Consider the following 21,292-nt stretch of genomic DNA (forward strand, 5'->3'; position numbering starts at 1 on the left):
AACTCAGTAACTGAGGACAAAAGAGTCAGTTTTTGGTAACTGATAGCTAATATAACCTCTAAGGTCCTCTAAGAACTTTTGAAACTTCTCGTTTTAAAATAAACTTCTCCTTTTAAAATTCTTTAAATAAATTTCTTTATTTCTTTTAGTAAGAACACTAGATTCGTTCACTGCCACAATTCCTCAATGTCTCCAGTAAAGAAGCACCAGTAATAATTTGTAATAGTAGAGATGCTCCTGAGATGGAGTGACTACAACTTCAGATGCTAGCTACTGGACTGCTAACACGTTCTGAATCTGTGCCTGGTCCAAAAAAAGGTTTCCTGCCCAGGACACAGGGTCATATGATGAGATGAAATACAATTCCTTCCTCTGAGGAACACACTGTATTTCATTAATTTGTGAAACATGCTTATGCGTTTTATTTTTCACTGTCTTTAGCAATGAATTGCAAAGTATTTCCTATCTAAATAAATTTTCATGGTACCCTACACATTCTAATTTAAAAATTTTTGATATTGGAAAATAATACTGTGTTTCATTTTTTCACTTTAACATAAATGTTATATTATGACCACTAAGGTTCTATTTTGCTTTTTAGTACTTCAATTTATTCATCTAGGGTGGAGTAGATTCATTCACTAATGTTTTTAAAGGATGAACAAGTTTATATTTGTGAAGTGCTATGACATAGTTAAAGCAAAAACCCATGTAACACTATAAAGTATTAGTATCATCTTCATCTTATCATCACCCTCCCCTTAAAGCTTATAGTGTAATCATTTATTCAGGACCATCTAGCAAGCGACTGGCAGCGTTAGTACTAGAACTCAGAGTTCCAGGGCCGCCTTTGCTTAGTGACACCAACTTTAGGTCAGGTGGCTAGTTCTTTGGAGAATAGAAATAGAATTCAGTTGACCTTGGCATTTTGGAGAAGTGGTTGGTTAAATGTAGAATTGTTTTTAAAGGGACAATCATAGCAAAATTAGAGACAAGAAAGGAAATCTCTAGCAATCTGTCCTCTTTGTTTTGAACAAACATTATTAGAAGAAGTCACTATTGAACACAATAGAATTGTGATGTAGCAGGGAAGATTAAGATTAATTGTCAGGAAACATTTTAAATCACACAACTTTTGAACCATAGTATATATTTTTGGAAGAAGGAAAATAATCACTTGAGAGTACTGAAGAATAGTTATTACAGAAATATCATCTTGAAGCAGTGCCCCTAATAAGGATTTTATGGACGTTCCCCTCAGAAAGAATCTAACAGACTCTACTACCGTGTTTCCCTGAAAATAAGACCTAACCGGAAAATAAGCCCTAGCATGATTTTTTAGGATGACATCCCCTGAACATAAGTCCTAATGCGTCTTTTGGAGCAAAAATTAATATAAGACCCAGTCTTATTTTCGCGGAAACACTGTGAGCTAAAGAAGCCATGCTTTTTCGTGTGAATCCATTATTCCCTGTATGGTTCCCACGTGTTCCACAGAGCCATATGACATCCAGTAAATCCGTGCATGGTTAAGACAGGGTGATAGGACCATCAAATGTTGACTCAGCTGGACCTAATTGAGTTCCAGCAGTGGAACTGGATCTTTGCAGATTCTTCTTAAATTATATAGATTTATTTTAAAATAGTCAACTCTGCTCAGTCCAAGGATGGCCAAGAAAGATTGCTTCCAGTTTTGGGTGGGCATTGTTCTCTGAAGTGTGAGGAGCTACGCTTTTCTGAGTCCACCCTGCTTTCTTTGCCAGTATCCCCACTCCCCACCTGTGGTATTTTCTTGCAAGGGTGTGGGTTTACTATTGTTATACTCTCCTACTAATCTCACGAGATAGGTAAACAGGAAGCTGAGGGAGAGGGTAGCTCAAAAGAGTGCAGACCTTCTTAAGTTTATATTTCTATGATTCACATCTTAGGAAATATTTCATGCTGAATGAAATCCTTTCTTAATTCTTACATGTTTTAATGCTAAACATTTTTTAATTAATAAAAATTTTACATTTAAATAGTGAGTTCAAAGCGTGGTTTAAGAAAAAATTGGAAGGAGAAATGACTGGGCACACAATGTGATATATAAATGATGTATTATAGAATTGTACACTTGAAACCTATAACCTGTGTAATTTTACTAACCATTGTCACCCCAATAAATTTAATTTAAAAAAAAAGAAGAAAAATGGCCATATATATGTATGTGTATGATTTATGTTTTTATTCTTTTAAACCATTAACTTGAAATACAGAAGTGCAGTTTTATATAGCATATAAAAGTAGGAGGGAGTTACCATTTTACAAAAGGATTATTTAGCAATAAATTTTTGAGAATAGTCTGTTAGGGAGCAAACTTTCCTAAAGCAGTTGAAGTATTTGATTTTACAAATGTAAGTTGTATAATACATATAATAAAAATAGCCATTTCAGATATACTGATTAATATGTGAGTGTTTTACTTAGAGTAAAATACTCAAAATGGAAAATCAGTAATTTAACATTAAAAAACCGACTTGCTGCTTATTAGTATAACTCTAAGGAATATTATAAGAGAACTGGTCATGAGACTTTATTAAGTAAAATTTTTCAATGTTAAGTAAATATATGATAATTATTTTAAATCTGATTTGATAAAGAGCCCTCTGCAGTATCTAAAATTGTAATTTTATTAGAATTTTTTTTATTCCAGGTTTTAATTACAACCAGGACAGCTACTGATAATTTTAGCACCCAGTATGTTTTAGATAGCAGTGGCCACATAATTTCTCAAAAACCTTCACATCTTGGACAAGGTAAGAGAATAGCTTAGTAGCATTCTTTAATAGTTGATTTCAAAACTCTTACTCCTTAAATTCAAATACATTGCTTTGGGCTTGGTCCTGGTCATAGCTAGTTAACTGCCAAGTGAACATTCAGCCTGTACTCTAGCCAACAGTCTCTTAAATACTTAAGAGTTGTTCTCAAGAGGAACTGTGAAAGACTGGACAACATGGATTAGTTACTCTGTAAAAACTGTAAGAGCATTATGGATTACTAGTGTCTTCTTGATATATGAAGGATAATATTTTACTGAAATGCCTAAAACATTGATTTGCTTATCATTGCAATACATCACACCATCAAGATACTATGATTAAGTAAATAATTTAAAATGTATTTATTTATTCATTTATTTATTTATTGAAAACTTCAAACATGCACACAAGTGGATAGAATATCCACTCAGTTTCAACTGTTAACTCATTGCTAATATTTCATCTAATACTCTAACCTACCACCTTCCTTTCTGTATTGTTTGCAGTGAATAAATACATTATTATTGCTATTTGTCATTTAGTTCTTTAGTGGTTTTATACATGAAGTAATTTTATTACATTTTAACTGACATCTTATATTTCTAAGTTTCTCTACTATTTATTTCTAAAGGGGGAAATAAATCTCTCCGGGTTTGAGTTTCACATATCTCCTTTAATCTTTTTTATACTGCTAACTTCTGGTGATGGGATGTTTAAAGTTGAGAGACTATTAAAGGTATGACCTCTTTAAAGTCATGTTCAAAAGAATTATTAGATCTGAAAAGGGATTTATGTATGAAATTATTGGATTTATTTTTTTCAAATGACTTACCTTCATTGAAATTTGTTTCCTTGTGTCTTAATACTAATGCCAAATCCTCTCTCTTTTTTGATAAACCTCCAGTTAGTTACTGATTACTTATTGCCCATTAAGAATTAGTATTTTTGTATCTACATAGGGGAAAGGATTAATAGAAACTCCTAAGAAAACAGATTTAACATTTTTCCTTATTTATCCAGTTAATAAAAATGAGCTAATCTAATTACTGTTTAATTTAGTGTATAATAATATTGTACATATTTTATTTAAAATAATAGATTGTGATTTTTTTTTTTAATGTGTGAAAGGTTAGAACAAAGAGAAGGCCTTTTTAAATATGGTCCCTCTCCAGAAATGCTCTGACCCCAGTTCTTAGGAGTTCAAATTAGGAAACCATTAGGAGATATTTGAGTGCCTATCCAGTAGAGTACTTTGAAGTAATCTAGTCACCTTATAAAACTTAAATGTATTTATTTTTATCTTAGTAACCGGTCTAATCTGGATGGCCAATGGTTTTGCATCACTCATACTTCTCATGCTTTTCTCTATTCATCTCCATGAGAACTATGAAATAACAGTTCTTAAATATGGAATCCTTCTGATCTTTGCCCATTTGATGATTGATTTTTCGTTTCTTATTGGAATTTCTACAGTCAGTAAACTAACCTTATTTTCTTTAGCAATATTCTTTTTACCTTAAGAAGCAACATACTTGGAAAGCCACTGGTTGCTAAACTAGTAGTAATTGCCTGTTGTAATTCACTTTTTTCTCCTAATTACAGTTGATTGGCTAGGTAAACAACCAAAAATTAAGCTCTTAGTTTCAAATTGCTCTAGGTGGACATACTATAGAAATCCACAAACACTTTGAAAAGCATTTTACATTCATATTGCCTTAGTGCTGATAGTTTTTGAGTGATTGAATCACAGACTCACATTTCACCACCAGCTGTCATTCAGCTTCCATTTAAATATTTTCTGTGTAAGATAAAACTACAGTTCAACCATCTTAATTAATACCTGTGCATTTAGGGTTCTTGTAGATTAATTTCTGCTGTGGTGTGAGCATCTTTACTTAGCAGTCACTCCTCATATGATCTGATAGGATGGCACCTGAAGGTAGCCTAACTGTGGGTGCAGGGACAACTTAGTATAACAAAATCTTCAGACATTGCAAAGTTTGTTACCCTTTAAAAACCATATTCTAAAATGTTTATAAATAGTTTACTGGAAATTCCAGTTCTGGTTTTTACTAGCACAGGTATTTGTTTTACGGATTAATTTAGCCGTTAAAAATGATTTGTCTGTTTAACAGTATGTCATTTTAAATTACCCTTCTGTTTACTTATATTTTAAAATAATTAAAAAATTTAACAAGAAATGTAAAAATCTCCAGCTTTTACATTCTTTTACCAAAAACCCTGACGAAATTATTTGTTTTAGTCTTTTCTGTTGGTGTTGCTCATCTTTATTATTCCCTTTACTCTGGGTAATCAGTATTAAGCTTTCTAAATCAATTTATCCTCCTGGACAGATTCTTTTAATACCTCCTAGTACTTCTGTTAGGAATTTCTCAGATATCAAAAGTAGTATATTTAAAGTACTCTGATCTGGGTATTTCCTTTCCCTACCCTGTTATTAGAGCAGAACATCATGTTCTTTATAAATAACTGCTATGTGTGATTGTGCCTGTATTGAAAGAATTTTTTCATCTTGATAATGGAACTTTATTCATTCAATAGTTTAAGAAAACTTTGATATTTCAAGCAACCATTCCTCTTTACATTAGGAATATAAATAGCTGCCTTTAAATGGCATAACATAGGGTCATGTAAAAATATAACAGGGAGCGTATTACAAGACTTCAGTTTAATTCTGGTGTTTGTAGAATGTGCTAATGTTAGAGAGCTGAGCAGTTCTCTTGTAAAATATGATAGTATACTGGGGCCTCCTATTGGCCAATATTCCTTGGTACTTTTTTTTAAGGATACACATTTCATTTGGAATCAGCAAAGTTTTCCATCTTTAAGTTTTATTCAAACGTGTATAAGTCTTGGCTTACTGGTAATTTTCAATTTACTCTGAGAGAATATTTTTAGCTGCTGAAGCAATTATTTATCGATTAGTAAATGGATTAGGTATAGTGTGGTCTTTGATGCATGACATATATTTAAGAATCAATGTATATCTTTTCTTTCGTGAACACATTTATATTTTGCCCTACTGATTTCTGCCTGCCTTCCTTCCCACTGTCTGTTCATAACTACAGTATATGCCATTATATTTGTCACAGGCTAGTGGAGAACACTGATGAGCAAATAAGTAATGACAGTAAAAAGAAGCCACCAGCTGCTAAGAGAAAGGTTAGCGAATTTTTCAGAAAGGAACATTTGAGTTTGAAAATGGTAGGTGAGAAGGGGTAGGAGTGTCACCTTTCAACAAGAGAATGATGGATGTAGATGATTTCCAGAACTCTATGTAGCAAGGAGGGGAAAAACACACAATTTTAAAAGCTTGTTTTTTGTTTTTTTTTAAGCCCATTGAAGGAAAATGTCACAAAGAAATTGAAGTGAATTAAGTTCAAGAGTTGACCCTTTCCTAGACAAGAAGAGATCGTGGCCGCTTGCATCCCTGGGAGCATTAACTGAGTCTGGAGGCATAGTGGGCCAAGGAGCAAGCCTACCACAGGCAAGGGCTCTTCTATGGCCCTAGGAGAAACCGGCTGAACTTTTAATAGTCACATGTCAGCTGTCTTGAGAGACTGGAAGATGGGATCCTCAAACACAGAGCTAGTTCACCCTAGATGCCAAATCTCATGAGAACTTTAGTGAAAAACAGTGATGAGGATAGTTGGGACTGAGCTAGAGAGAGGAAGAAAGATCTTCAAGTCTTGCAGTGCTTAGATCCCAAAGCATTGCAGAGGAAGAGACCTATTTCCATTCTCAAGATATTTCAAACTGGCAGTGAACTGGAACTAAATCAAGGGGCAACTCAGTTCCAACCCAGATAAACTCCTGATTATAGTGAAGAGTTATGCACTCTTCATTCTAGTTGCTCAGCAGAGGAAATGAAGTGCCTTCTGTGGGGAAAAGTATTATCTACTTTAGTATCTATTGTTCTTTTATATACAGTGTCTTGCAAAAATAAGAATATTAAGAGAGATGAAAGGAAAATGGGATCCGTAATCAATAGAAAAAATAGTTGATAAAAGCAAACTCACAGATAACCCAGATACTTGAATTAGCAGATAAGAACTTTTAAAACAATTGCTGTGTTAAAGAATTTAGAGGAAAAGGTGGTCCGAAGTTCATGTGTTTTTTTTTAACAAAAGCTGACTATTAACCTGACACTTAAGCACTATAATTTTATATTTAGTCAACTTTTTAGTTAAATAAATTGACAATTAAAAAAGGACCTTTTGTAAGATTATTCTGTCTTGAATTTTTGTTGTTGTTCAGAAGATGAGGGTATATTAAACCAAGTAATTAGATAGTTCAGATAAGACATTTTAGTGGAATAATTAAGGTTATCACATATGCTATATAGCCTTAAAGTGTAGAATAAGAATCATTCCTAGGTGGTTTGAATATCAGCAGAATTACTACATTCTGGAGAGCCCATGTTTCTCTGCAGTCATAGAAATATTAATAAAATTATTCTTATTTAGACCACGTAGAAGAAAAGATCATACTTAGCATGTTGGTCCTATTACAAATAGAGCAGTCTAGCACAGGATTAGAATGTCTTGCAAAGTTGAGTCTTTTTTGGGTTCCCAGAGGTGAAGGAAGACTGGACTTCAGTGATAGAAGGACGTGAAGATCTGAAGTTCCTTCCACATCTAAATATGCTTTCTTCTTACTTGCCAACAGGTACAACTGTAGCTGTTTTAAGATTGTTTAAGAATCTACCTGTAAGAAAGCAATTTTATTCAACTGCTAAAAAATGTAAAGATGAAATAAAAAAGGTCCACGATCTCCTTATAAGCTATGGTATACTTAAACCTGACTTAAGGATTCTTTTTATACATAACAAGGTAAGCATTATTGTACTTTTATATGATTGTTTTGGTATATGATGTAAAGGGACAATGTATTTTATCTAAATCAGACATGTAAAGAGTCTTCTTCAAAAATTTGTCTCCATTTTTTTAGTTTAATCTTTATTATATAAAGAGTATCTTTACTTTGTTACCTAATATATGTATGAAATCTCATTAAACTTTCATTTTTTAATTTCTAAGATCAGTAATTTTACCAACAGACTTTTCCATCCAAGAAATGTTTAGTGCTTCCTAAATATGGAGATAAATAAAGACTTGTTCTTTTCCTTTATAGAATTCACAATTGACATTTTCCACCTTCTATTCTAAACAGTTTTTTTTTTGGAATAATTTTTTGTTTGTTTTTTTAAAGGAAAGGCTACCTCATTTTTTTCCATTTTTAAAAGTAGGGCTGGTATGGAATTCTTGTTGCTTGATGAATCCTAGGGGAAAGGAAGGTTTACGTATTTTCTGATTATTTTGTTTTTCATAGAAGTTCACATATGCATTTTGAAATATTTAATGGAGGGAGAGCAGAACCACACAGCAGAAATGTGAAAAACTGATGGGGAGTAAGGAATTCACATTTATTGGGGGCCTACACAATGCCAAGACCGCTAGGTGCAATAAGCTTCTATGATCCACAGCAACAATCAAGTGAGGTAGACATATCAGTTTTGCAGTTCTTTGACCTTAACTCAGGGAGGTTTAGTACTTTACTTCATGTTGCACAGCTAGTAAATTGTTCCATGGGATTTGCAACTTAGCATGCTTTCAGAGTGCAGATTCTTTACACTCTACTGTGTTGCTTTCCATTTTAACACTACATTACATTTGTATGGTTCTTTTCCAGGTTTCAGAGCACTTACAATAACTTTATGAGTTAGACAACGTTGTTTCTATTTGTGTGTCAAAATTGAAGCTCAGAGTGATCAAAGGAATTATATTTTATAGTAAGTAATAGTGTTGAGGTCAGAACCTTTTTTTATCCAGTTTTCTTTTTCTTGTTAAGAAAATTTTGTATTAAACCAAGCTATGGTGGAATATTTATAATCAAACTCTTTGGTCATCTTAAAAAAAAAAAGGAAGAAAAACATTAGAGGAGTCAGCCACCTGTTCATGCTGGCATAGAGCTCAACCAAATGATACCTTGAGATCCCTTCCAGCTCCACCATGCTATGATTCTGCAGGATGTTGATGGATGGAGGCTCATCCTACTAATATAAATAACCCTGTGACCTCTTGATCCAAAGGACAGTTAATAATTAAAAGTTGAATATAACCAAGTTAGGAAAAGATCAAGGACAAAAGAAATGATCAGGAAGGGAATACAGATGAAAAAGATAAAAATAGGAAGATAGGAACTACGTATTTATAAAAGAAAAGTGAGTACAACTACAGAGAAAAATGTTGAGTAAGGGAAAACATAATGGAAGAATTAAACAAGATTGTTGCCTCATGTGATGGAAATGAATATTTAAAATCATATATATGTACTTGTAAGCTTTGGATAAGTTTATATACAATTTTCGCAACCAAGATCATCATCAGTGGTAGGCATTTTCTTTTGAGAATGGAAAGTAGTATTTTGTAATAGCATTTTATTATATTTTTGGAGGACACTGTATCTGAATTTATATTGAGCAAACACACATCCCTTGATGGCCTTCAGCAATTTCAGTTGCAGTTCAGATCCTGGAGAGTATGCTGAGCGTGTTATACCATGAAAGTAATGTAAGATTATCAAGTCTTAGAGTAAAATTTAGGTACTAGCTATTACTACACAAAGAAATCACGGACTGAAGTAGAACAAGCAATCTACCTTCAAGCTTTTTTCTCTTAGTACAAATTATTTTTCAACTTTTTTATTTCTTAATAGTGTTATTGTGCCTCAGATGTTAAAATTTATTGTAAACTTTCCAAAATAGCACTGACACATTATCATAAGTCTTTTTAGACATTGAATACAATTCTGGCCTTAGCCTTTTTCTTTTAAACATGCTTTCTTTTATTCTTCATGTGCTTTTCTGAAAAATACTTTTGCCTTTGCTTAAAATTAAAACGACAATATCAGCGTCTTTTCTTTTTTTGAAATTTTTTTCTGCAGTAGAAACAAACAATTACATTGAACATAATATGAGAAGTACTATTGCTATTTTGACATCTTGGATTAGATAGCGTTCCTTCTTTTTATGAAGGTTTAACCTGCCAAGACATTCTTTGAATACTGATAATGTTGATGTTCTTGCCAGTATGGTTATGTTAGAAAGAGGTATTTTTCTTCTTTCATCATCATGTTCCTTGAAAGCATACTGAATAATGAGACAGCCAAAGGGAAATAATTTGCAAGTGGATGATTCAGTGAGTTTATTTAAAGTAGATATTATTTGCAGAAATGCTAGAGCCATTCCTTAGGATGAGCACTACAGTTTTCAGCTTTAGTTGTAATAACTGAATTCCTGTGAAGTCCTGCTGTATACGTTTTCATTTATAGTTATTTCCCATAATCATGTTTTTCTCAGTATGATATCTGAAACCAATTTAGTGTTCTTAGATGTTTCATGTGTACATGAGTAATTTTGTAAATCACTAGTTCAACACATGAATGTTATGATTTCAAATGAGATACTTTCATACTTCATACTTGTTGATTTTTGTGAATATTTTCTTTTGCCAAAAATATTGTGTGTGGTTTTAAAAATTGTTTTGAATTGAGTTTTGTCTTCATAATTAGAAACCCACTGATATTGCAAAGGTAAATTGAATATTGATATAAGAAAGTTTTAACTGGTACTAAAGAGAGAGAGAGTAGTTGAAGGAATGACTTCCCCCATGCCCGACTTCCATGTCACATGAGTGTTAAGGCTTGTTGGGATCAGTTTGTTTACTATTGAGATCTGACAGAACAATGACACAGCTTTGATGAGTTGAATCTCTCTGGTTTCAGTCAATCTGGGAAGAGGCAGGGCCTTAACCAGGAACAGAAACCCAGAAAACTGGCAATGGGGATTTTGTAGTGAGAGTGGTAGTGCCTTCTTTTGATGTAGTTTTCTGAGTCTCTAGGAGGGTACTCTTGTGGTGGTGGCCAAAGATTGGGGGGTGGGACGGAGGAGCAGGGTTTGACCAAGAATGAGAAAGAAGGGACACATTTATGGGATTATAAATCAAAGATAAGTAAGTGCTAGCTTGTAATATGTGTCCCATACATTCATGATACTCTCTTTGTTCATTTTATTCTTCTTTGAATCTTTTAACCTTTTACTCCAAAATTTTGGAATGTCCCAGTTTTGTTTCAGTTGTGCTATGAGAAATCAAGAAAAAGTCTTTTGCTAACAGTTGGCCCAATGTTAAAAGGGTCATCCTCTCCTTCCCCCATCCTGGGCAGGGTTGTGGAGGCAGGATAGTGAAAGATAAATTCCAGTTTAGGACTGTGGTTCCACTGTTTCTTCCTTACGAAGAAATTATTCTGCCAGTTCAAACCTTGAAAGTTTGAGTGGATTTTGTTTTTGTTTCTTTTTTAATTAATGGAGGTGGATGTCTCTTCAGATATATTTTAAAGTTAGCTTGGAGCTGATTATCAATTATGATTGGTTGGTTCAAGTTTTGTTTTGCTACTTGAAAATTCATAACTAAATTTTTTAAATGGTTCTCATGTTTTCTTTGTTATATTAATTTATTTTACTTTTCACCTAACTTCTATGAAATATAGTAGAGATGAGAGAATATATCAATCAAATTTTAACGTAGTTGGTTTCTGAGTTTGATGTTTATCCACACTATTATAGAAATCTCTGAAGACTTTCCCTATCCCCCAGCAAAACTTAGTTACTTCTTAACTTTCTCCATAACATTTTCTGCATTTCTGTCATGTAATTTTTAATTTGTTGGCAACGATTTGCATTCTGTCTCCCCTTATCAACAAGCCTCTTTTGTGAGGGAGGGCTGCATCTTACTTATCTGTATTCCCTTAATGTGTACTCAGTACAAAGCGCGGAGTAGAATACTAAATGAATTATGTAGGTAGTGCTAAAATCAAAATACATAAATTAATAAAGCACCAGTTGTGAACACTCTGGCCTCTTTCAAACCTTCCTCATAGTATTAGTTCATACTCATATAATGAATCCATTTTTGAGGTGTCATCCTTTTGGATTTTCCAGTGACCTCTTAGATTTTTACAGAGTATATTCTCACTTGTAGTTATATATACTATTCTAGTTTATTTACTTGCCTAGCATCTCAGTCACCAATAATGTCTTCATTAGAACTAGTCAGGAAAAACATAAAAGCTTTGCATGGATGGCATAATGGGAGGAAACACTAGACAGGGACACAGTCTCTTAAGAGCCATGAATATATCTTGTCTCTGCTAACCTATTTAAATAAACCATATAATTATTCCTTTACAGGTCCTCTAACCAAATACATTTTATATACTTAGTATTTATCCTAATACATTTCTCTACTTTAGCACAATAGATTTCGCTTCTGTTCAGTAATACCCAGAGAATTCTGCACAAATCTTGCTTTTTGAGCTTAGGCTAATAAAAGTTGATTAAATGATCTCTAAGACCCTTTTTAATTCTAAAACTCTTTAATTTTTAAGGATGTGTGCATATATCTTGGGCAATTCCATATGTTTCTTACAAATTGGAATTTCACATTTCTGTCACTTAGAGGTTCTAATGAGATGATTCATATATCAAATCATAAAATAATAGAAGGTATAAAGATTCCTAGATCTTTACATCTGGGAAGGACCACTGAAAATCTTTTTTTGTCATACCCAAATCTTTTAGCAAATAGAGTATTTTTATTCTGGTCCCTTCCCATTTCATCTTCATGTGACCCCAAGAGTTTGGGTGAATTACCCAATAACTTAAATGTTGAATATAGCAGAGGATGAACTAAAGTTCACATCTCTTAAGTTAAATGCAACTTTCATTCTCCTTTGCTATGGCTTCTTCACAGCTGCTAGACACAGGGCTTTGAATAGGTGCTCTGGCATAGTTATGTGATGGCTTGCACTTGGAAAGAGCTGACAGTGTAAGGAGGTAGATGTGAAAGTGTATGAACATTTAAATAGATGAAAATAAGAATGAAAACTTGTTCAGTGATTGTTGAATGATATTGATAAATACTATAGAAATTGGGAGGAAGGAATGTTTACTTCAGGCAGGAATGTTTACTTCAGGCTAGAATAGTTAGGTGTAACTTCATGGTGGATGTGTTCCGAGAGCCTTTGCTCTCAGAATAAGACCACCCCTCTCTTCTCCATGCCTCCATTTGCAGGTGTCAGATGGGATTCCCAGAACTCTCACAGTCAAGGCAAGACTGTAAAACTGTGAGCTGCTTTAAGACTGTCAACCCTAATCTCATTCTATTTTTATTCCTATTTATGTCTATCAACAGAAGCCTGGGCCTCAAATCATCCTTATCCCCCTGGACTCTTATTCTCATACAAATCATTGCCTTTTCTAACTCTCACACATCCCCATCTCCTAAAATGCCCCACTTCATGATCAGTCAAGTAAAATCTCCTGTGTTTTTAGCCTTTTCTTTGATCACCTTGCTCTAAAACCTGGCTGTCCCTGAGAACCCTGTATCCCCTGCAGCCCTTTCAAATGGTGACTAATTTCCCTCCCCTAGTTCTCACATCATTGTGCCTCATTGCCACTTCCAGACCATTCCTTTTCTCCATTCTAAAAATATCCCTCACCTTTGACTCTTGCTCTTTAGACTCCTGGATCACTATCACTCTGGTGAATTTAGTATTCCCATAGGTAGCTTTCCTAGATTCTCAGATCTTTTACTCCTTTTCTCCAGTGATTTTATTCACCACCCTGCCATTCATTCCTCAGCCATTAATTCCAGGGGCTAAACTGTAGACTTTGTCATTGCCAAAAACTGCACTTCCTCCATAATGTCAGGTTAAGTATTTCACTCTCTGTCTTTCCAGCTTAGTCCCTTACAATCCTTACCCTCTATTGGACCTTTGATCCTTGATCCTACTGCCTTTTAACTATTTTTTGGTCCCTGATGTCCTCAATTCCCTCCTTCCCCTGCTTAAATTACATGGTCCATAATTATTCTTTCCTTGGACACTACTTCAATTTTCTTTCTCCTCTCTCACTTAACAGTATTTGTTTGACTAACAAAATCCTGGTGAAATCCATCTCTTTGTCTTATTGGTGCCTGAACCAGTAAAACTGAATATGGCTGGAAGAAAACACACACCCCTCCTGACTAGTACCTACCACTTTAAATTCATGATCACCAATCTTAGTGCTTCCTGGTATTCATACTGTGTTTCTCTAGTCCGTTTTATATCCTGGTCGCCTACATCAGTGCTTTAAACAAACTTTAATATGCATTCAGATTACCTGAAAATCTTGTTAAAAGTGCAGATTCTCATTCAGTAGGTCAGAGAGGGCCTGAGATTGTACATTTTCAATAAGTCCCCAGGTGATGCAGTTACTACTGGATCATGAACCCCTTTGGGGGACTTCTAGAAGCTCACAGAAGAGGAAGGGTTGGTTGACTTTGGCCACTTTGGAGGTGAGTGTTATTGATTCAGTACAATAGGAACAACCTTTAAAAGTGATCTCACCTAGGACCTCCCCCTCTCCCCCAAGGTGGGTGCATCATAGAGGGATTCTATTATAGTAGAATTTGGCAATGTGGATGAATGGATCAAGATCATTCTAGGAAGAGAAATAGTATGAACATAAGAGATGTTGGTAGGAAAGTGCAGAGCACATTTAAGGTCAGTGAATAAGTTGATTTAAGTGAGTAGGTATTTTATACAAAGGAATAGAGGAAGATAAATTCTGAAAGAATTTAAGGCTAGATTATAAAGAGTTTTGAGAGCTAAGGTGAATTTTTTTTTAGAAAATTGGGTTGGGGAAGTTACTTGATCAAGATGTTAACCTCTGATAGTTTGGCAGTGGTGTGCAGAGAAGAATTATAGGAGGCTATAAGCAGTGACACTAGTTAGGTTGTATTTTTCTAGGAAGCGAGCCTTTGCTTCTAGGTTATCCAGTTTGTTGGCTTATAATTGTTCATGATTATTCATATAATTGTTCAGTCTCATGATTCTTTTTATATCTGTGGTATTAATAGTTGTAATGCTTTTATTTCTAATTTTATTTGAGTCTTTTTTTCTTAGTTTAGCTGAGGGTTTCTCGATTTTGTTTCATTTGAAAAAAACAACTCTTAGTTTTATTGATTGTTTTTCTGTCTCTCTACTTTCTATTTTATTTATTTCTGCCATACACTAATCTTTGTTATTTCCCTCCTTCTGCTAGCTTTGAGCTTAATTTGTTGTTCCTTTTTCTAGTTCCTTGAGGTATATAGTTAGGTTGTTTATTTGACTTTTTTAATGTAGACATTTATTGCTATGAACTTCACTGTTCATACTGCTTTTGCTGCACCTCATAAGATTTGGAATGTTGTGTTTTCATTTTTGTTTATCTTGAAATATTTTCTAATTTCCTTTTTTGATTTCTCCTTTGACTCAATGGTTGTTTAACAGTGTGTTATTTAATTTCTACATATTTGAATTTTTCAGTTTTCCTTCTGCTATTGATTACTAATTCTATTCCATTATGGTCAGAAAAAATACTTGGTATGTTTCAGTCTCAACTTTGTTAAGACTTGTTTTGGGACCTAATATGATCTCTTTTGGCAAAGGATCCCTATGAGCTTGAGAAAAATGTGTATTTTGCTGCTTAATGGGGGAGTGATTGGTATGCGTATACTTGTATGTCTGTCAGGTGTATTTGGTCTATAGTGTTGTTCAAGTCCTCTGATTCCTTATTGGACTTTTGTGTGGATTTTCTATCAATTATTGGTCTTAATCTGAAAAGAGAACAACTAGAGAACCATGTGGAGGATAGAGTTGGATTGTAGAAGAGATGGTTGGGGTAGCTTCATTCAGAATGCACTAGGGAGAAGTACGAACAAGTTTGTAGAAAAAAAGTCTCATGAAAAACAGTGTAATGGATAAGATGTTCTATTCAATGAGAATACAGAGAAAAAGCTGAAATCAAATGTTGTTATAAAGCAATAGCAGCTTGATTTGCAAATAAACTTTTCTGTAAAGTTAAATATGGGGGGAAGTAATGATTGCCTTGGGGTTACAAGATTAAAGAGCTGATCAGAAAGGCTAATTCGGAAGAGTTTTCTATAAACCATATCGAAAAGTATGGGTAATCTGGAGGCAGTTATTAAACTGGTGGCCTTAGAACTGGTTCTGGAGAAACATTAGGTGGGCAAGGAGTGATCAGAAGTCAGAGAAAGCTGAAAACGGTGTAGGAAAGTATGAGATGAGGCTGGAAAGGTTGCTTGAGTCCACATTCTGAAGTACCTTTTGTGGCTTACATGGGAATGTGGACTTCTTGCCAGGTGGCTAAAGGGAACAAAATAAGGTGTTTCAGTAGGAGACTAACAAAATAAAATAAGATAATTCTCATGGCAGTTGGAGGATGGACCAAAATATGTTTAGTAGTAGTGTAAATGAAGATATTGCTTCAGTAGTCTAGGTAGTTGCACAGAACATGAAGAAGAGGATCTAAACAAGAAACATATTGCTGACGTAGGTAATACAAGATTTGATTAGCAATTGAAAATAACCTTTCTTGTTTTAAAGATCAGGAGGATGACTGTGTACAATATCCCTTTGAAAGTTATGGAAAGATTAACTCTACGTTTTTAAATATTTATTTACTTTTTGAATAAATCATACTTTTACATAGTTCACAAACCAAAATGTGAACAGGTAGAGTGGAAAAAAATGTTCTCATTTTTGTCTTTCATCAGCCTAGTTCTTACAAGCAACACTTCCCCCAGAGAAAAAGTTGCTGATTTCTTTGTAATTTTCAGGGGAAATAATAATGCGTATTCTATTCCAAAAAATTAATATAAGATAAATATTTAAGCAGAGTAAAAGTAAGGATAAGAGATTTTAAATTAACAATTGTGCTGTGTTTTACCAAGATGGAATTGTTTTTTAAAATCTGAGGCTACTTAACATGGGTTAAATCATATTAATACTTACTATGTTAATAGAATGTGACGTTCTTTAACAATAGTATTGATACTGTAATGGAATAACCCATAATTTTATACTGAATTCAAAACATTTAGCATTGTCTTAGTGATAAGCTTCTATAGCTAATATTGTTGTCATAGTACCAGTGTGGGGAAAAGAATTACCTTTTCCTATATTGTGTTTGTTCCCCTACCCTTTTCTGAACCAGAATCAGTACAAATACATATCCAGAAGTAGATAGCAATAGAGATCAGTTATATCAAATTGCAAGACCTTGAAGTAGTTAAAACTTCTGACTTTTAAGAAATTAAAATGTGAACTTCTTAGTACACCTGTGCATATAATTTGCATGAAAAGTTTGGTTGCATTCTAGGCCAATATGTATGCTTTTTATTTCATATTAATGAAGGAGCCTCTTTTGCTAAAGCAGTCTTATTAGCATTACATTTTTTAGTTAATTGTTTATCATCTGTGTGCAGCCTCCTTTTCCCCATTATCACAGATTGCCTTCACAATTGAGGTTTACTGATTAAATACTGAGTGTTCCATCTAATTTCATTTCCTTCAAATAGTATGTCAACGAAGTAGAAACAGCGACAGGATAGATTTGGCTAACTTCAATCAATTTCATGGTGTGCATGTAATAATATATTTTTGATTGAGGTGTTTTTTGCACTGTCATCATACTGACGAGAGTCAGATTCTTACTTGGCACATCCAGATGCTCCAACTTTGTGTGACCTAGATAGAAAACATAAGGGGGTATGTGTGTGTATTTTTAGCACATGTTAAGCTTTTGGCCTAAGGGCAAAATATATGAAAAACTTCAGGAAGTGAAAAGATAAACCTGTTTTAGAAAATAATACAGGATTGATTAAGTGGTAGGGAAAGCAAACTGAAAAGTATTTGCTGCAAAAAATGTAGTATTTAAAAATTCAGTGTCTTCCGGTTCCTTAATTTTTAATTACCACATTTTATTATTTAGTTTTTTAATAATGGATCCTGTTTTAAAAATGAATCTTAGTTGCCTCATACTGAAGATTTAATTTGTTGGCAGACCTCTTCATCATTTATTGCCAGTCCAACTGTAGCTAGTTTAGAAAATGCTTCTAAATTAGCCTCTTTGATCTCATGCAGTAGTTGCTTGGTATGAAATAATGCTCCAGAACTACAAGCAGTATCTACTTAAAAAAATTTTTTTCACATTTAATGGTTTTCATGTTTCATAGCTTTTTTAGAACCCATTTCCTCAAGGGATCTTTTTACAGTTCTGTATGCTAGCTAAAATAGCACCTTCGCATTAATCAACAAAGATTTATATCTTAGGCATCAGATCACTAATAGAACAATGTGATGTTTACATAGAAGTATCACAGGCTTTATAGCTGTATTCAGTGCAGGGATTTTAAAACAAGTTTTCTTGAAGGAAATATTTTCGTTACTGCATTATTCTAAGTATATTTTGTATATATACATTCATATATGTAAACATATATGAATGTATATATAATCAGAGAGCTAGCATAGCTTTAAAGAGATAAATTTTTTGTAAGTTTTTAGTACTTAAATATTTTTAGTTAAAAGTAATGTGATAAAGTATCATGCTCCAATACAGTTGCAGATTATTCAGGACTCTACTTACTTTTTCTTATTTTGAATATTGTCCCTTAAGTCACCAGTCCCTGGCTGGCTTAAAATAACAGCCATAGTAGCAGAAGCCAACATTTCTTGACTTATTGGTCTTTTTAGACACACACAGAAACACAAAAGAAATGCAAATTTGTACATTAATGTTCGTAACAGCGTCATTCATAATAGCCAAAAAGTGGAAACAACACAAGTGTCCATTATCTGATGAGTGGATAGTTCAAATGTCTATATCCATACAATGAAATCTTTATTTATCCATTAAAAAAGGAATGAAATACTGGTACAACATGGATAAACCTTGAAAACATTGTGCTAAGTGAAAGAAGCCCCTTACAAAAGACTGTATGTTGTATGGTTCCATTTATATGATGAAATACCCAAAGTAGCAAATTTGTAGAGACAAAGTAATCTCATGATTACCTGGGGGGAAAATGGGAGGTAATGGGGAACAACTGCTAATTTTTTTTTGAGTGATAAAATTGTTCTAAAATTAGATTGTGGTGATAGTTGTACAACTCTGTAAATACACTAAAAACCATTGAATAGTACACTTAAAATGGGTGAATTGTAATGGTGTATGAATGAATATATCTCAATAAAACTATATTTTTTGAAAAAAGAAAAGTTTGCTTTGTATTTCCTAATGTGAAGTAGTGGACAAAGACATAATTTCTAACCTGTGTAGTGGTGTAGCAGCCAGCAGTCTTAATCTTGGAAAACAAAGAGCTAATTTTCAACTCCACTGGAGTTACTTTTTTCTCAAAAAATGTATCTTCATTTGCTCATTTCTTCAACAAATTTGTGTTTATTGGGCCTTACTGGGTGCCTGGCACTGTTCATGGTACCAGGGACTCAGTCACATTCCTGATTCTTCTCCTTTTCTTCCTCTTCACGTCCAGTTAGTCACCACATCACATCAAGTCTATTTCATATCCTTTTAGTCTGTCTCTATGCTCTCTTTCCCTCTTGCCAATGTGCTTAGTTTTTTCACCCAGTCCAGTGATTCTCAGCCACAGTCTTAATAAAGTATCAAAGTTTGCAAGTGTTATTTACCATAAAATATTTAGAGGAATAGTCATGTAAATACCACTTATACTTACTTGCATGCCATTGTATTTTTATGAGTGTAATAGAAAGCAGTAGCATTACAGCTAGTGTGCCAGGAATTACACATAGTCCTCAGTGCCTGTGGGAATATTTTGTGAAGAACTTCATCCATTTTGCATGTCCTCAGTAAAAGCTGAGAATCTGTGAGTTAAATTAATACAGTCACATTAAAAAAAAAAAAAAAATCCATGTTCCTCTAGCTTCAATTCTCACTAAATTATCCTTGCCAAAGATCTTTCTTTTTTTTAACTGAAATATACTTGACATATAACATTATGTAAATTTAAGGTGTACAGCATGTTACTTTGATACATTTATATATTATAATATGATTGCTACTGCAGCAATAATTAGCACCTCTATCATATTACATAATTATTTCTTTTCAGTAGTTAGAATAATTGTGTTCTAGGCTCTTAGCAAGTTTGATGATTATAATACAATATTGTCTGTATTCACTATTCTGTGCATAAGATCTCTAGGACTGTTTTCACTACTTGTTGCAAGTTTGTGCTGTTAAACATCTGTCCTATCCGCTGATCCCAACCCTGATAACCACCATTTGACTCTCTGTTTCTATCAGTTTCTCTTTAGATTCCACACATGAGTGATATCATTCAGTATTTGTCTTTCTCTGGCTTACCTCATCTAACATAATGTGCTCAGGGTCCAAAAAGCTCTTTCTAACATCCATATTTGATCGCAGCATTCTCCCAATGAGGTTTCTCCATTACTCAGTATTGCACATAAGAGAAACTGTAAACTTCTTTGCCTGATATGCTAGGTCATTCATGATATTGCACCTTTTTATCTGTACAGCTTCATCTCCAGCAAGGCATATTCTCTTGTGTTTCCATGCCTTTACCCTTGATTTGTGAGTGCAAAACTCCTTTCAAGTCTCACCGCACATGCAACTGCTCTGTGAAGTAGGCTTAGGTTTCTTATACAAGCTTCCATTGGGTTTTGTAATAGCGGTTTTCATAATGCATTTAATTATTTTAATATTTTCTTTTCTTTTCTATTTTTAGCTCGTTGAGAACTGGGACTTTGTCTTTTTTATTTTTGTTTTCCCAGCATTTAGCATGGAATCTGGTGCATAGTAGAGGTTCAGTAATATTTGCTGAGTAAGTTCAAAATGAGTTTCTCCAAAAAATTTAATTTAGCCAAGTATTTATATATGACGGAGTTTCTCCAAAAAATTTAATTTAGCCAAGTATTAATATGTAATGAAGTTAATGATTAAAAATACTTATGTGACTCTACACCCCATGTTTCCTGGAGCAGTTCCAATTTTAAATAGTCTACTGTATTGTCCTTTAAGTATAAATGTAGTTACCAAATATTATAATTTTTTGTTTGGAAATATATATGTTGAACCTGTACCTTAATTTTAATTATTTACCATTTATTTTTATACTCTTCTTTCGTGTACTTAATAGCCTTTTTCTAATTCATATAACTTTCAAAGCAGTAGACAGTGAAAAGTTATTTAAATCAATGTCTTTTCACTCACAACGTATAACTTTTCTACATTACAAAAAAAAAAAAAAAAATGGAAAAAGGAACTTTCTCAACCTCCAGCCATTGAATCTACAAACCTACTTGCTTGTATGCCCATTTTTCCTTCACTGCTTTATGGATCAAGGGAGCACAGTGTGTCCTATTAAGACCCTCCCTTGATCCATACCTGCCTCCAGTTATTGCTCTATATGTTTTCGTTTTACAGTCAAACTCCCTTTAAGAACTGCCTGGGTTCACTTTATGTTATATAATCACTGAAATTTGGCTTTGGTAACTCCACTTCCTTAGAACAGCTCTCACCTTCC

The 21,292-nt window shown here is 33.7% G+C and overlaps 1 protein-coding gene across 3 annotated transcripts in view; it reads left to right on the forward strand.

Moving 5' to 3' along the window:
- PMS1 (PMS1 homolog 1, mismatch repair system component) overlaps nucleotides 1–21,292 on the forward strand; it is a 67,713-nt gene that overhangs the window by 16,317 nt on the left and 30,104 nt on the right. For all 3 annotated transcript variants that reach the window (XM_074339178.2, XM_019740744.3, XM_088794533.1), the window contains 2 exons: nucleotides 2,693–2,795; nucleotides 7,488–7,651. In XM_074339178.2, coding sequence (XP_074195279.2) covers nucleotides 2,693–2,795; nucleotides 7,488–7,651 — 267 coding nt within the window. The remainder of the gene's footprint in view (nucleotides 1–2,692; nucleotides 2,796–7,487; nucleotides 7,652–21,292) is intronic.

This window comes from Rhinolophus sinicus, chromosome 17 (genome assembly GCF_057876585.1).
Source record: "Rhinolophus sinicus isolate RSI-liver-muscle chromosome 17, RSI-T2T, whole genome shotgun sequence".
In the NCBI taxonomy this organism is placed as follows: domain Eukaryota; kingdom Metazoa; phylum Chordata; class Mammalia; order Chiroptera; family Rhinolophidae; genus Rhinolophus; species Rhinolophus sinicus.